Source organism: Crocuta crocuta, unplaced genomic scaffold (genome assembly GCF_008692635.1).
Source record: "Crocuta crocuta isolate KB4526 unplaced genomic scaffold, BGI_CrCroc_1.0 scaffold110, whole genome shotgun sequence".
NCBI classification, from domain to species: domain Eukaryota; kingdom Metazoa; phylum Chordata; class Mammalia; order Carnivora; family Hyaenidae; genus Crocuta; species Crocuta crocuta.
The window spans coordinates 1,693,378-1,710,380 of record NW_027527386.1 but is presented as its reverse complement, the minus strand read 5'-3'; the positions used below and the strand labels follow the sequence as shown (position 1 = coordinate 1,710,380).

The following is a 17,003-nucleotide window of genomic DNA, read 5'->3' as shown; positions in this document are numbered from 1 at the left end:
CAGCCATCCACCTCCCCCTGTGCGTTCCCTTCCCCACCCTCACCCTCATGTATAACTTTAACCCCCGAGATGACCTTTTTTTGCCTCCTTATTTGTTCCTGTGTCCCCTTCCCTAGAGTGTCAGCCACACCAGCTCGTCCCTGTTGTGTCCCCGGTGCCCAGAGGAGAGTCTGGTCCCCGGTAGTTTGTTGCATGAGTAAAGGAACTCACGAGGAGGCCCATGTGGCCCGATGGAGTGAGGGAGGAAGTTGCGGGGACCCCGGGGTAGCACAAGCAGGCGGCGGGCGGCTCGGACTCGGGGCTGTCGGCAGCCGCTGCGGTTTCAAGCCAAGGAGAGATGATGCCGCCCGTGTAGCCTGGAGGCCCCTGGCTGGGCTGCAGGAAGAGGCTGGAGGGAGGCTGGGGGTGGGGGGGGCTCGGTGCCGCTTTCACGCTGCTGTGATGGACCCGGGCGGTCCCCACAGAGGTGTCCGCCCCCGGGGTCGAGGGACTTACTGGGCCCTTCGCAGCAGGAGCATCCCAGGCCCTGGTCCAGGGTCCCAGCATAGGAAGCTGGACGTACAAGCGCAAAGTAAACCCAAAGTACGTGGAAACCGTGGAAATCAGTGAGCGGAAATGCACAAATGAGGCCGCTGGCCTGGCTCCGTGGGGGGAGCCGGCGACTCTAGTTCTCAAGGTCGCAAGGTCGAGCCTGAAGTCAGGTGTAGAGATTACTTACCTAAATAAAACTTAAAAAATTTTTTTAATGCACAAACAATAGAGAAAAATCAATGAAACAAAAGCTGGTTCTTTTTTCAGGCTTATTTTGAGAGAGAAAGTGGGGGAGGGGCCGAGAGAGGGAGACAGAGAGAATCCCAAGCAGGTTCTGTGCTGTCAGAGCAAAACCCAACATGGGGCTGGAACCCAGGAACCCTGACATCATGGCCTGAGGCTGGAATTAAAGTAAAACCTTAATTAAGACACTTAATAAAAAATATTTTATTTAAAAGAAAGCTAAATAAAATGGAACGAAACGTGTGTGGTGGGGGTAGCTCTGAATCTGGCCCTGGAACCGCAGCCGCGTGACCTTGGAAATGTTACCGCCCTTCCTCAAGTCTCAGTTTTCTCGTCTATAAAATGGGGTTAACAGGAACAGCTGCCTGCTGGCATTGCAGGAAGAAATAAGTGGGTTTGTCCCCAGCAAACACCCTGGTGCATAGTAAATGCACAGAGAGCTGTGTCGTTACAGGGCGCATACTATGTGCACACATTTCTACATCTGATGCATGGATGAGCTTGGAAAATTTTAAATATTTATTTGAACGTGTCTTAGGGGACAAAGCATAGCGAGCCTCCCCCCCAGTGTCCCCAACGTATGCGTTTACAGATGTTAATACCGAAAATGACCCAAGTTTTAAAAATAAAGATGAGTTTGTTACAATTTTTTACTGAGATGAAATCCACCATTTTGAAGTGTACAGCTTGGTGGCTTTTACGGTAGTCACAAGCTTGGGCAACCATCACCACGACCTAATTCCAGAAATTAAAAAGGGAGAGGGAGGGTAATTTTAAAGTCGTTTAAAGAAAAATACTAGGGGCGCCTGGGTGGCTCAGTCGGTTAAGCGTCCGACTTCAGCTCAGGTCATGATCTCACGGTTCGTGGGTTCAACCCCCGCGTGGGGCTCTGCTGACAGCTCAGAGCCTGGAGCCTGCTTCGGATTCTGTGTCTCCCTCTCTCTCTGACCCTCCCCTGCTCTGGCTGTGTCTCTCTCTCAGAAATGAATAAAAACATTTTTTAAAAATAAAGAAAAAATACTAGATGACTCAAGAAATAGAAAAGACATTAAATAACGAAGAAGGCAGATGGCCAGCAGAGAACCCGAGGAAAGGAGACAGGTGAGCAAGGGGGATGGGCGGGTCGATGCCCGGGCTCATCATGTCCCATGTGACAAAAGGGCTCCGGGACCCAGCGACCCAGCAAGGGATGGGGGGGCACATGGGGCCACCCGGCCTGCCAGCCCCCAGTGCCCAGGGCCCCGCAGAGGAGGGGCGTGGGGTTCGCAGGGTGGGGACAGGCACGGAGCCCCGGAACGGGTCTGAGGGACCCTGGGGTACCATCAGGGAGGACAGGAGATTGGACCAGGCTCCCTCTGAGAGGTCAGGAAGCTCCTTTTCTTGGGAAGAGTACAATTTTTTTTTTAGAACTTCCCTTGGAAATTGGAAACCCTGGGCACTTCCCAGGGCTATAAAAAGGCGGTATATCCACTGACCAAGTTAAAAATAAAAGGTCCCTGCCCAGAGGCACTTGGGGTGGGGGGGAGGGGGCGCTGTGTGGGCCGGGCTGGGGCAGGGCTTGTTGCTGTGTGACTTGAAGCAGGTGTCTGCCCTCTCTGGGCTTTGGTCCCCAACAGCCTTAGGCTAAACAGCTTCCCGTTAATGAGGATGTTTATACAGCTGCTGCTGTTACTTACGGAGGCGATAAGCGAGGAAAGGGGCCTCGGACATGACCTGGAACTTGACGCTCTCGGGGTGGAGGTGGGGGTGGGGTGTCTGTCCCTCCAGCCTCTCCGAGGAGGAAAGCTCTCCCGGCCCCAGGCAGCAGGGAGTCTGGAATCACTGTCCCATGGCGACCCCTGGTGGCGCAGAGGGCTCAGTGCAGCGCCTTCCGGGGCCCCACACATAAACGCAGCATGCTGTTCCGGGGGGAGAGGGAAGCACATACATGACTCGGGTTCTGTACTCAGGTCGGCCGCACTGGCTGCTCCCCGTCCTGCGGAGTCTGCAGGGACTGTACCCTCCGCCTGCAGTAGCCTTTCCTTCTTGGAATGCCACCTCCAGGAAGCCTCCCATGACTACCCGCAACCCCAGGGACCCCGCAGTGGCCTCTGCGTCCCCCATCACACCCAGGACCACCCTGGCTGCAACCACCTAGTGGCGCGACTGTCTTCCCCACAGAGCTGTGAGCCCCGTGGGGAACATGGAACAAAGAGATTATGTTAAAGGTTAAAAAGCTTTGCACATTAATTCAAGTTCATTAATTGAGCCTCTGCTGTGTGGCAGCTACTGGGGTCCAGCAGAGAAATCAACACATAAAATTCGCATCCTCATGGGGAAGGCAGCTGATAAACAAGGTGCTCAATGGATAATAAGTGACATTATTACTTATTCGTCTAAAAGTGCTAAGCAGGGAGCTATGTAGGAAGGGCATTCCAAGCAGCGGGAGCAGCCCATGTGAAGGTCCTGGGGCAGGGCCACACCGGCGTGTCGAGGCCCGCGTGGCCTCATACAGACTAGGGGAGGGGGAGCGAGCGAGGAGGAGAGGGCAAGGTGTGCAGAGCCTTGGGGCCCTGGGGAGGACTTAGGCTTTTCCCGAGGGAGGTGGGAGCCCAGCGCGGGTGGGAGCATTAGGGGTGCTCACGGGCGCCCTCTGGTGGGCATGCGCTGGAGATGCAGAAGACTTGCGGGATTCAAACTCCAAGTCGCTCAAGTTCTTTCTGCCCGGGCCCAGGGGCAGCCACGCATGCACTGTGTGACACTGGGCAATGCATTGCCCTCTCTGGGCCCAGAGAGCGGGAGAAGTGTGTACAAGATCTAACCACCTCGGGAAGACATCCAAGCAGGGACACAGCTATTAACCTCCGAAAAGAAATCATGTTATTGATTCATGTTTCACAATTTTTATATTTTATTAAACATTTTTTTAGCGTTTATTCATTTTTTTAAGAGACAGAGAACGAGCAGGGGAGGGGCAGAGAGAGAGGGAGACAGAATCCGAAGCAGGCTCCAGGCTCCGAGCTGCCAGCCCAGAGCCCGATGTGGGGCTCGAACTCATGACCGTGGGATCATGACCTGAGCCGAAGTTGGAAGCTTCACTGACTGAGCACCGCCCCACCCCGCGCCCCCATGTCTCGCAGTTTTTAAAGGAGGGGAAATTTTCAAAAACTTTCCCCTTATTTTTCCTTAAGGCTGTTTGTCTTAGCGGGGAGAGGGGGTTTCCCCGGAAACACCCCAGACGCGGCCGCTGGGGCGCACTGGCCTAGGGGCGGTGGCGGCCACCAGGGGGCGCCAAGGCGGCAGGACGTGTGGCTGACAGTCCGCTGGGGAACCGTGGCCGTGGCGCGTGGCCGTAGCCCAAGCGCCGAGCTCTTCTCGCCCCGGTACCTTTGTCCATGCTGTGCCCACCTCCAGGAAGTCTCTTCCCAGCCCAAGGCTCGTTCCAACTCAGGCCTCAGGTCTCAGCTTACTTCCTCCTTCCAGAAGCTTCTCTTAATCCCCCCGGGCTCCTCAACGGCCCCCTTTGGGCCTCCGGAGCCCACTATACGTCTCCATCACGGGCCTCATCGCCCAACACCGTCTCTGTCTCCGGCAGTGGACCCCGATCCCTCGCAGAGCAGATTGGGGTCGTCCTGCGTCACGCTGGGGGCATGGTGACCACTGAGTCACCACTGTGCCCAAAGGGCCTGCAGCCGGAAGGAGCTCAATAAATGCGGGTTGGATAAACAGATGGAGGAATCCACATCCCTTCCACTCAGCGCCCGGTGAACTCCGTGGGGGTGGAGAGCGGCGCCCAGCGCAGGGCTGCACCCAGCAGGTGCTCCTTACAGTGTTTGTCAACGGACTCACTGAGCAATTACTGTGCGCCACTTCCTGTGCTGGCTTCTGAAAACACTACCTGGACCCAGACAGACCCACCCCGGCGGTCTCAGGGTATGCAGGGTGTGGCGGAGAAACCAGGAATTAACAAGCAGAGACAGCAACAAAACTATTTCCCAGATTAAGAAGGAAAAATGTAGGCAATGAATCAACAGCGTGCACAATCTCTGCATGGGCGAGAATCCCGCAGAGAACACCCGGCTCCTTCTTCTGCCCCTAAAGTCTACTTGTGTGCTGTGTGACCCCGGGTAAATGACTTCACGTCTCTGGGCCTCGGTTTCTTCATCTGTAAATTGGGGCAGTGATGGTCTCTAGCCCCTGGGCTACTGGGAAGACGAAATAAGCTCATGTGGCCTGTAAAACCCTCAGCCCAGGGGGTTCAGAATGATCGTCCTTTAAATACGCTGGGGCAGCACAGGGTCGTGCGAAGTATTGGAATTCCAGACCGGAAGTCACTAGGACCACATACCTATGGGAAAGATGAGGCCCAGAAAAGGGCTGTGAATTGTTCCACGTCTCACGATTTCTCAGGGGTTAATAGGGGTTCACGCTCTTAATGTGGCCGCTTGTCCCTCCTCTGCACCCAGCATGGGTCCAGCCCCCCGCAGTAGCTGGCCTGGGCCAGGTCTGTTGCCACTCCTCTGGTCCCAGGCTCACTCAGGCCTGCATCCGCCTTCTAGTCTGTCCTTTCCAGAGAAGCCACCAGAGGACGCCTGTGAGAACTGGAATCCGATTCCCCCTCCCCTCCCCCGCCTGCTAAGGGGCCCCAGAATTTCCACCTCCCTGCGGGAAAAGCCCAAGCCCTTCCCCAGGCCCACGAAGTCATGCGTCCCCTCCCTTTCCTCCCCTCCACTCTCTCTCCCCGTTCCCCACTCTGCAGTAGCCACAAGGTCTTCTTCCAGTTCCTCCAACAACATGCCAGGCAGGGCTCTACCCCAGGGCCTTTGCATGAGCTGTTTCCCTCTTTTTTTATATATATATTTTTTATTTATTTCTAGGAGAGAGAGAGAGAGACAGCGTGAGCAGGGGAGGGTCAGAGAGAGAGGGAGTGACAGACTCTGAAACAGGCTCCAGGCTCTGTCTGAGCTGGCAGTCAGCACAGAGCCCGACGCAGGGCTCGAACCCACGAACCGCGAGATCATGACCTAAGCGAAAGTCAGACGCTTAACCGACTAAGCCACCCAGGCGCCCCATGTTTCCCTCTTTCCAGAAAATCACCCAGTCCTCAAGCTCCTCTCATCCCAGCCAGCTCCTCTTTTGACAGGTCTTGGCTGTAACACCAGCTCCTTAGCCTCCTGGCTGCTCAGTCCAAAGTCTTCCCTCCTGGGACACTCCCATTTCACTGTTCATTTCTTCTGATAGCTCTTCACTTTCAGAAATTATTGCTGCTTCATTTGATGATTCATTCATTGTTCCCTCCCCTCTGACTCCACTCCAGGGATGTACTGAGTGCCCCTACTGTACTCCCATGCCCAGGGCAATCCAGGCACACAGTAGGCACTCCATAAATGTTATTCAAATGAGCCTGTTCACTGCAGCTGTCCGGTGATTTGCGGCTAGCTCCCTCCTCGATGATCAGAAATAGTCTGCCCACAAACCCACCCCACCTTGCAGCACCCTGGAAGCTGATTTCAGGGGCTCCTCCCCAGGCTTGACGTCAGCGCTATGGAGGCCCGGGCAGAGCCCTGACAAAATCTAAGTCAGCGACTAGAATAGCAAGTGGTATCTGGCTGCCTGGGTGAGTCAGCCTGCCCGCCCTCCTGGGCCCCAAGAAACGGAGGAAAGAGTTCATGTTTGCAGGAGGCAGTTGGGTGGGAGGAGCCAGCAGCTTCTTGGCTCAACCAGGTCGAATTTGCCCTTTCTGTGTTCTGGCCCTTGGAAATTAGTCTCCCACTCCCGACCTGTGTGACCTCGGGGACCAGAATTCACCTCTTTGAGCCTGTTTTTCTTTTCTGTAAAATTTGCCCAATGCTATAAGCTTCTTCCCCGAGGGGGTTCAATTTTGGGGATTCAAATAGGTTCAAGGCCGCCTGGCAGGCTCAGTAGTGCAGCATGTGACTCGATGTTGGGTTCATGACTTCGAGCCCCACATTGGGCACAGAGCTCACTTTAAAAAAAAATGAAAAAGGGGGGAGGGGGGAGGGGCATGGAGGAGGACACTTGTGGGGATGAGCACTGAGTGTTATGTGGAAACTAATTTGACAATAAACTATTTGTAAAAAAAAAATAAATAAAAATAAATAAATAAAAAAGATTAAAAAATAAAACAAAATACGTGGAGATATTTAAAGCCTCCGGGATCCGTACATGTGAGTGTCCAACAAATGTTCATTCTATTGCTTCTCAAAGGTGTGTGCTGAAAAAGATTCACCCTCTCCTCTCTGGGCCTGCAGTTAATGAGCACTTAACATTGGAGTGTCAGTGTATCGCAAAGGATCTGCTGACAACCCTGAAACACCGGCATCATGAACCCACTTCTCAGATGAGAGCCTGAGGCTGAGCAAGCCAAAGGCTCTCGCCTAAGATCACATGGTGGGATCTGAGTCCAGAATGGGGTACTGGGCGGGAGGGGCATCAAGGCAGGATCCCTTCCAGGCAAAAAAAAAAAAAAGAGAGAGACAGCACAAGCAATAAATATCTCCCAGTATCTTTTCTCTCCACGTTCTCTGATATATAGGAATCAAAACTTCTAGCTAAGTACACGGTCCAGCCTGTCCCGCAGAAGACTACATTTCCCGACTTCCCTTGCAGCCGAAGGACCCACGTGACTACGCTCCGACCAATGAAATGAGAGAAACTGCGCGCAACTTCCGACCCATGCCCTGCCCGGGGCGAAGCGAGCCCCTCTCTTCCGGTTCCCTTTTTTGGGACCAGTGGCCAGTCTCCCAGAGTGGAACCGCCCCGGAGAAGCGTTCAATAAATATTTATTAAAGTTGAAACACAGTACCCACGTCCCCCAGCCCGCTCCCCCCCGCCACCAGCACCCAGGTGAGAATCTGTAAATGCCACCTCCAATTCCGGGTCCCCCCTTGCGCCCCAGAAAGTCATGGGGGCCCATTTTGCACGATTTCCGGAGAGATGAAGGTCGCCCCAGCGATGTCCTGAAAGTTGCAGACGACGTCGCGCTCCTCCGCCCTCCCTGGGCACGGTGGGGGGCGGAGGGGCGCCCCCCCAGGCCGGGGTCGTCGGTCACTCGGCGCCGTGCGTCTTGTCCTCGGGCGCCTGGGTCCCCCTCTGGTTCCACATGTGGTTGTTGAGGCCCAGCTGCACCATCTGCGCGTGGTGGATGATGAGGGGCTGCAGCCCCGGGCTCTGGNCCGAAGGGCATATGGCTCCCGAAGGCCACCCGGAGCGTCTCCATCTGCGCCTGCCAGGCCGAGTGGCTCTGGAAATAGGCCGAGTAGGCGGCGTTGAGCGCCGAGACCCGCTGCCGCTCGCCCTCCAGCTGCTGGCGCTCCTCCTGCAGCGCGCGCAGGTGCTGCTCCCTCCGCCAGTGCTCCCTGCGGGCCCGCAGCCTCTGCGGCTTGAAGGTGTTGGCCACCTTCCTGGCGAAGATCTGGGAGCGCTCGTCCAGCCACACCAGGCTGGTGAGCAGGCCGCGCGTGTGCGCGCTGAGCTGCTCCAGCGAGCTCTCCCGCGGCAGGAAGGGGATCACGCAGTCCTGGCGCTCGCGCCGCGTGAGGCTGTTCATCAGCGACTGGCCGGCCTGGTGCAGGCCCAGCTGGCAGTCGAAGTTGGGGGTGAGCAGCAGCAGCGTGAAGGCCGAGTGGTCGATGGCGTCCTGCAGGCAGTGCAGATGCCCGCGCCCGGGCACCTGGAAGTCCTCGCAGAAGGTGGCCCCGTCGGGGACGCCCAGGGCCTCCAGCCTCTCTCGGACGCGCAGGGCAATGTCCTCATCGGCCCCGGCGTGCAGGATCACAAAGTTATAGAATTTCTGCTCCGACTCCAGCTCAGGGGGAGGGGGACAGGGGCTCCAGGCGGCAGGGGAAGCCGAAGAAGGGATGGTCGGGGATGGGCAGGGCGCCGACGTCCTTGGGGCCGAGGGGGGCGGTGGGCAGGGGAGTGGGCTCTGGGAAGCAGTGTCTTCTACAGGGCGTGAGAGTGGGGTCGGGTCCTTGTCGGGACAAGTGTTTCTGGAAGGCACCGGGAGAGACGTGGGGGCTCCCAGCCTATCGCTGCACTCCACCGGGTAGTGGCTGCCCGTTTCCAGAGCTTTCGGGGGGTCCGGCTGGCCCACAGGGCTCACATCTGGGACCACCTCGGGAAGTCTAGGGGCCGGGCTGTCTGGTGGCATCTGGGGGCTGGCAGTCTCCCCAGATGAGGGGCCCTCTAGCGAGGGGCCTTCCGGTGAGGGGCCTTCCGTCTCCCCAGACGGAGGGCTGGCTGTCTCTCCAGGCGAAGGGTTGACAGCCTCGTCCGATGGCGGCCAGCTCACCTCCTCAGGTTCCTGGCAGCCCATGGAGGCAGGTTCGGGCTCTGGGCCTGCCTGGGTCTCCTCACACAGCCTGCTGGGCACATGACCGGTGCGGGGCTGGCTGAGAAGGGGCACGGTGGGCGACTGGCTAATTTCCAGATTGCTGGCCAAGGAGGCGGGACTGCCGGTGGATCTCAGGGAACACCCTCTGCTCCAGCCCGAGAGGCTCTCGATGGGCTTCGGGAGGCTGCGGGTGCCCGAGGGGGATGCCGAGGATGGCGGGAGGCAGCCCTGATCGGAGCGAAGGGGCTGGAAGACCCCGGGGGCCCCGGCGATTCCCCAGCCGCAGCGATCCCGGGCCTCGCCCTGGAGCTCCGGCAGCCGCTGGTCGTCCCTGGAGCTGAAGGTCTGGAGGGCTGCCTGGTAGGCCAAGTCCCGCATGGAGGCCGGGCACAGCTTCTCCTCGGCCAGCAGGTGGTAGACCCTGGCAACGGCCCAGGACAAGTCCGGGGGCTCCTCCGGGGCCTCGGCGCTGTCCGCACCCGCCCACTGGTGCGCCACGAGCCGGGCCACCGCGTCGGCCTTCAGCGCCTCCAGGGAGATCCTGGCCTCCGTCTCCTGGCCCAGCTTCAGGAGCACCATGGCGTGTAGGAGGCCTGCCCCCCGGCAGCCCGGGTGCGGGCTCCTCAGCTTGTGCTTAAGATACAGGAGCTTGTCCTGGCCCGCGGCACCTAGAATGTCGAAGGCGCTGGAGAGCGACGGGCCCGTGCGGGCCATGGGCGCGGGTGGGTGCGGCCGCCGGCAGCAGCACTGGGTGCTGGTGGCATGATCCACGGCACCTGCCTTCCCACATGCTCGGTGCACCCCGCGTGCTCACCACACCGATCCCATGGGGGGCGCTGGGGCAGACCTGGGGGGCGAGAAAAACACGTTCACCTCCAGAAGGGAGCCGCTTTGGGAGGTGGCCCAGAACCCCCCCACACACCTGCCTTCAATGCCAGCACGACCTATCAGGGTGACCTTGGGAAAGGCGTGTCCCCTCCCCTCTACCCACCTCCACTCCCACCTGCATTTCCCTCCCTGCAAGTTGAGAGCGGCCAGCAGTTGCCTGGCCTCACCCAAGAGGGAGATGCTTTGATTCTCCCCATTTGCAAAGGACAGTGATGCATCCAGACGGGGCGCGCAGGGGCTCAGTTGGTTAAGTGTCCGACTTAGGCTCGGGTCATGATCTCGCGGTTCATGGGTTCGAGCCCCGCATCAGGCTCTGTGCTGACAGCTCGGAGCCTGGAGCTGCTTCGGATTCCGTGTCTCCCTCTCTCTCTGCCCCTCCCCTGCTCACACTGTCTGTCTCTCTCTCTCAAAATAAATAGACATGAAAAAAAAAAAGAAGAAGAAGAAATGTGTCCAGAGACGTGGAGTTACTTGCCCAAAGGACACAGCCCATGGGTATAGGCTGGGTGCCCGACCACAAAACCACACTGCCTGTTGGGGATAATAATAAGCTCACTTATGGGATCGTCTCAGAGAGTTGTGCTGCCATGGCACATGGAACGTTCTGGGCCCCGAGGACCAGAAGTCAGTAGGCACCCGATACGTGCTCCCCAGGGAGGGAATCCGGCTCCCAGGCAGCCCGCACTGACCGCCATCCTGGTACTGGTGCTCACAGCCCAGGGCGGGGCCTGCAGCCAGAAGCCGGGATCCAGCCCCGGGGCCAACAGGTCACAGCAGAATCGAGCGATGGGCCACACTGGTGACATAAAACACTGGCTTTCTTCTTGGTCCCTCTCTGGCACCCTGTTGGGGATAAGCCACGTGGCAAGTGCCTCTGGAGAGGCCTGTTCGGTGAGGAACCCAAGGCCAGAGCCACGAGGGGACATCCTGGACACCCAGCAACTCCAGCCCCAGTCGAGCCTTCATAGGAGGGGGCCCCCGCCCACAGCTCGACTATGGCCTCAGCAGAGATCCAGCCAGAGCCCCCCAACTCATCTCCTTGCAGATTCCTGACACCTGGCCTCTCTCTGTGTGAGATGATAACTGTTGTTTTAATTTATGTTTAAATATTTTATCCTAGTCTGTGGGTTGTCGTTTCACTTTTTATTTTATGTTATTTATGAGAGAGAGAGAGAGAGTGCAAGCAGGGGGGAGGGNATGGCCTCAGCAGAGATCCAGCCAGAGCCCCCCAACTCATCTCCTTGCAGATTCCTGACACCTGGCCTCTCTCTGTGTGAGATGATAACTGTTGTTTTAATTTATGTTTAAATATTTTATCCTAGTCTGTGGGTTGTCGTTTCACTTTTTATTTTATGTTATTTATGAGAGAGAGAGAGAGAGAGAGAGTGCAAGCAGGGGGGAGGAGAAGAGGGAGAGAGAAAGAGAGAGAACCTCAAGCAGGCTTCACACTCAGCACAGAGCCCAATGCAGGGTTCAATCCCACCACCCCGGGATCGTGACCTGAGCTGAAATCAAGAGTCGGACCCTCAACCCGCACTGAGCCACCCAGGCGCCCCGATGTCTGCGTTTTTTTTTTTTTTAATGTATTTCTAGGAGAGAGAGAGAGAGAGAGACAGCATGAGCAGGGGAGGGTCAGAGAGAGAGGGAGTCACAGACTGAAACAGGCTCCAGGCTCTGAGCTGGCAGTCAGCACAGAGCCCGACGCGGGGCGCGAACCCACGAACCGCGAGATCATGACCTAAGCGAAAGTCGGACGCTTAACCGACTAAGCCACCCAGGTGCCCCCGATGTCTGCAGTTTCTACACCACGAGTTCTGGGGTACCTTCCGCAGCACTGGCTAATGATACAGGCCGTGCCGTTAGTAGGAGGCGCCGGCCATCACCGAGAGCCGGCTCCGTGCGTAACAGAGCAAGGCGGCCAAGCTGGTTCCTTCCTCGGCCCTTGGCCTGAGCCACCTATTCCCATCGTCATTCTCAGGCCCGGAGCCGCCTGCACGTCCGCGCTGTCCTTCCCAGCCTGCCTCCCCCACGCCACCTTGTCCCCGCCCCCACGGCATCACGGGTGAGCCTGCCTTGTGTGTTAGACTTTTCGCATTTGTCATCTGTTTCCTGACCCCCGGGGGCACCGAGGAGGGGCCTGGGTCTCCCTGGCACGGAGCAGGGACCTCACAAATACTTGTGGGGTGAATGAATGAATGAGGCCAGAACTCCTGTCGTCCCAATGTTGTGGATGAAACATAGGCACGGAAAAAGGCCTTTCCCAAGTGCACATGACAGACGCTTGCGGGAGGTGGGGTGGTGGCTCCGAGCCCCGGGACTTAGGTCGCCGAGAGCTCAAAGCAGGTCATATTCAGACCTAGAAAAAGTCCCACTTCAGATCTATCCCAGGAGACTGAGAACACTTTACATGCCCTTTGGCCTGGTCCAGCCTCGTGGCCACGATGACAGCCCTAAGGTACAGAAGCCCTCCACTGACAACAGTCCTGACCCCCCGCCCCGGATGCTTGGCCATGTCTAGGACGTCTGTGGGTGTCATGGTGGTCCAGGCGTTGAGCAGGTGGTCAGGGATGCTGCTCACCCCTCCCGGGCCGCATGGTGCCCAGGACGCCCCCCCCGCCCCCGAGAATGATCCAGCCCCGGGTGTTGCTGGGTGCTGACACTGAGTGGTCCTGGCACACAGGCCAACAGCTGACCCTGGAACCGCCCCCCTTCGCTGGTCAATCACAGACCTCACTGCACCAACGATTCACGAGTTTTAAGAAGTTTGCTTTGAGTCGATGCAGGCCACTCTGGGGCTCCAGGGCCAAGGTCAAAGATTCCAGGAAGGTCAGACGCGGGGCGCCTGGGTGGCTTAGTCGGTTAAGCGTCCGACTTTCGCTCNCTGTCCCTCTGTTTCAGAAACAGAAGCGGCCTGACATGCTGAAATGCTGCCTGGGGGGGAGTTGAAACAGCACAGACTACTCCCCTCCCCAGGTGCCAGCGAGTGACATTCACAGCTCGGGGCCGGGGATAAATGCCACGGAGAAACAGCAGGCGAGAAGGAGGGTCTCGAACCCCATGAGTCGGGGGTGGGTGTTCGAAGTCTTAAACGTGATTCAAGAAAGCTTCAACGATGACAGAGATTTCAACAGGATATAAAAATGGAGACAGTGACCCACAGGGACATCTGAGGAAAGAGTGGTCCTGGCAGAGGGAGCTGCATATGCAAAGGCCCTGGGGCAGGACCAGCCCAGCTTGATGGAGGAGCAGGGAGGAGGCCCTCAGGGCTGAGTGAGGGAGGGGGAGAGGGGGAGAGTCGGAAAAGGGGAGGAGACAGGCGAGTAGTGGGGAGGACTCGAACTTTCACACTGAGGGAGGCGGGACCTAAAAAGTTAGAACCACCTTACACCTGTCTAAATGTGGTGGCCGCAACTTAGGTGTGCTGCCGTGAGGAAAAGGGACTCCATGGGACCATGTTGGCTAATATTTCAAGAGAAGCCAGAAATGCAGTTTCAGGAAACTGCTAAGTTTTGTCAAGTTGGCAATCGATTCAAATATTTTTAAAAATTGTTTAATGTTTATTTTTGAGAGAGGGAGAGATAGAGACAGCGTGCAAGCAGGGGAGGGGCAGAGAGAGAGGGAGACACAGAATCCAAAGCATCTCCAGGCTCCGAGCTGTCAGCACAGAGCCCACCGCAGGGCTCGAACCTACGAACTGCGAGATCATGTCCTGAGCCGAAGTCGGGAGCTTAACCGACCGAGCCACCCAGATGCCCCCAATCTAGTGCCTCCTCTGAAGGCCACTGATCTCAAACTTGCCAGGCACAGTCCTGCCTCAGGACCTTTACACTGGCTGCCCTCTCTGCCTGCAACACTTTTCCTGAGAAGCCCCACAGCTCACTCCCTACCCTTCTGCAGATTGTAAAAATCAAGACTGGCCTGATGATGGGGGCATCTGGCTGGCTCAGGCGGTACAGTGTGCGACTGAGTTCAAGCCCCAAGTCAGGCAGAGATTAGTTTAAACAAACAAAGGCTTGCTCTCCTGACACTACGGATAACTGCCCAGGCCAGGGGTCACTGGCTGTTTCAGTAAATCACGTTCTTGCCACACAGCCACGCCCACCGAGGTACACACAGCGCGTGGCCGCCTTCAAACTACGGCTGCGGAGTCGAGTGGCTGCGGCAGTGGCAGTGACCGCGTGGCCTGCCTGCGAGCTGAAAACACCCGCTCTCTGGCCCTTTACAGACACAGTTTGACCAGAACCGGGGATGTGACTTCCCCCTACTCCGCAGAGGGACAAACGTGACTAATGGCTGGCAGGACAGCTACGGGGCACCGATGTTTGCAACCTTTTTAAAAAAAGAATTTTAATGCTTATTTATTTTTGAGAGACAGAGCGTGAGCGGGGGAGGGGCAGAGGGAGGGAGACAGAATGGGAAGCAGCTCCAGGCTCCGAGCTGTCAGCACAGGGCGGACGGCGGGGCTCGAACCCACACCCCACACACCGCAATCATGATCTGAGCCCAAGTCTGACACTAAACTGACCGAACCACCGGGTGCCCCTTTCCTCTTCCTCTTTTAAAACACTTTTACCCACACGTGGCTCCTGCCCGTCGCCTCCTCTCCTCCCCCGCAGTCCTAGATGTCTCTTCACGCACTGGGCAAATCTCTCTGGAGCACCTCGTATGGACAAAGGGCTGCCCTTGCGGCCCCAGGGGGGCAGCGCTCGCGGTCTAGGTGGGGGAGACCAATGATAAGCTGCAGAGAATGGAAAAGTGCCGAAGAAAACGCACCCGGGGCGCGGCTGGGAGGAACAGGAGACTGAAGAGCAAGGGAGGCCGCTGGCGGGAAAGGACACGCTGGTGGAGACCTGAAGGAGGTAAGAGAGCGACTCAGGCGAAGATCTGGGGGCAGAGAGTTTCAGGCGAAAGCAGCAGCAAGTGCAAAGGTCCTGGTGCAGAGTCCGGCGTGTTGCAGCAGCAGGGCGGCGGCCCGTGCGCCTGGAGCAGTGTGTGAGGGAGAGAGAAAAGAAAGGGGCGCAGGCCCTTCCGGGCCTTGAACTTGGGCTCCCTGAGCGGGGTGGGGGCTCCGGAGGCCTGTGGGCAGAGGGGAGGGGGACCTGGCTCGGGGGCTCAGAGGCGCCCTCCAGTGGCCGCTTCCGGAAGAATGACTGTGGGGAGCAGGGGGAGGAGCCTGGGTCGGGGTGGCGCTGACCACTGGCCCCGCCCAGCCCTGATGGGGGCTGGACCAGGTGGGGGGGGTCTCAAGGATGTGAGGGGGGGGGTTGTGGACAATCTGGAGAAAGGGAGAGGAGCAGGGGAGGCAAGGAGGGTACCTGGGCTTTTGTCCTGAATGTTCTAGACAGAAAATAAGGGGCTGCTTGGTGGTCAGGAGGGAGAAATCAGGCATCTCAGGCGTGGCTCCTTGGACCAAGTCCCCCTCCCCCCTCCCACCCCCGGGCCCTTCCCTGACCTCACCTCCTTCCACTCCCCCTTGCTCCCTCGGATCCGGCCACACCGTTCCTTAAACACGCCTCCCTGATCCTGTGTCAGGGCCTTTGCATGAGCTGTTCCTCGGCCTAGGACACCCTTCCCCAGATACCCGCATGGCGGGCTCCCTTGTCGCCTTCAGATCTCAGCTTAAACGTCACTGCCTCGTCAAGGTCAACCTTGGTGCCCCTGCCTAAACCTGAAGCCCATCCCCCACACTCCCTGCTTGGTTCTTCGCCTTACCCGACACTACAGCTTTTACCTACTTTGTGGAACACGCATCACTGAGTGAGCACCGCAAGACAGGGACATGCAATTGTCTGGTTACACAGCTGTCTAAGGACTGGTACACAGTAGGTACTTAATAGTGACTGGACGGAACAGCACCTGGCACACAGTAGGTGCTCAATAAATGCTTCCTGCTGACTCCTCTCCCCAGCAAGACAAAAAGTCTAATCTGCTCTCCCCGGGACTGACACACAGTAGAGGCGTGATTCGCTCCTTCCGGCTAATTAAGAAATGTTACAGGGGCCCCTGGGTGGCACCTTGATTTCGGCTCAGGTCATGATCTCATGGTTCATGAGTTGGAGCCCCGCATCCAGCTCCATGCTGACTGTGCGGAGCCTGCTTGGAATTCTCTCCCTCTCCCTCTCTGCCCTTCTCCCACTCTCTCTCTCAAAATAAATAAATAAAAATTTTAAAAAAATTTATAGGGGTGGCTGGGTGGCTCAGTCAGTTAAGTGTCCAACTCGGCTCAGGTCATGATCTCACAGTCTGTGAGTTCGAGCCCCGTGTCAGGCTCTGTGCTGACAGCTCGGAGCCTGGAGCTGCTTCCGATTCTGTGTGTGTGTGTCTCTCTCTCTCTGCCGCTCTCCTGCTTGCACTCTGTGTCTCTCTGTCGTTCAAAATGGAATGAACGTTAAAAAATGTTATTAAAAAAAAGAAATGTGACAAGACACGGAAGGCAAAATGTATCTAGAATGTTCCTGAAAAACGTGCAGGAGACTGAAGGGGCGTTTGTTCAACACGTGTTTCCTGATCACCTACTAGGGAGCAGATACTGAAAAGCCCATGACAGCCCTGGAAGTGAGGGCTGTGTTGGCTGCCTGTTTACACCCAGAGAGGTAGAGCGCCTTGCCCTAGGTCACACAGGTGGAAAGTAAAGGGACAGGGACTGAAACCAGAAGCCTGGCTCCAGGGTTCCTGCCCTTATGCCCTGAGGACCTACTATGTGCCGGCGCCTTGGAAGCCTGGAACTGAGGAACCCGCACGCCAGGCCAGTGGAGAAGCCGCTAGAAATCCATTCTCTGCACTGGGCAAACGTCACCTTGCTTGGCTGGCTTGTCTTGACTGAGGACTCCGTGAGGGCACTGCTTTGCCCCTACTACGTGCCCAGCACACTGGCCAGCTGTCCTGGCACGCGGCAGCTTCGCCGGAAATGCCCGCTCAAGGACGAACCCTCCACCCCCCACCGCCCCCCATTCCGAGGAGGAGCCGGGCGCCGGCAGGTTGAGGCCCCGTCCCACCCGCCCCAGCN

General features: G+C 57.5%; 1 protein-coding gene across 1 annotated transcript; it reads right to left on the bottom strand.

Moving 5' to 3' along the window:
* Window positions 1-7,602: 7,602 nt before the first annotated feature.
* Window positions 7,603-14,795, bottom strand: TICAM1 (TIR domain containing adaptor molecule 1). Its single transcript, XM_077780548.1, is given in 3 exon segments — window positions 7,603-7,948; window positions 7,950-9,956; window positions 14,771-14,795. Coding segments are annotated over 2 exon segments (2,001 nt in total). The 5' UTR covers window positions 9,824-9,956; window positions 14,771-14,795; the 3' UTR covers window positions 7,603-7,821.
* Window positions 14,796-17,003: the final 2,208 nt, after the last annotated feature.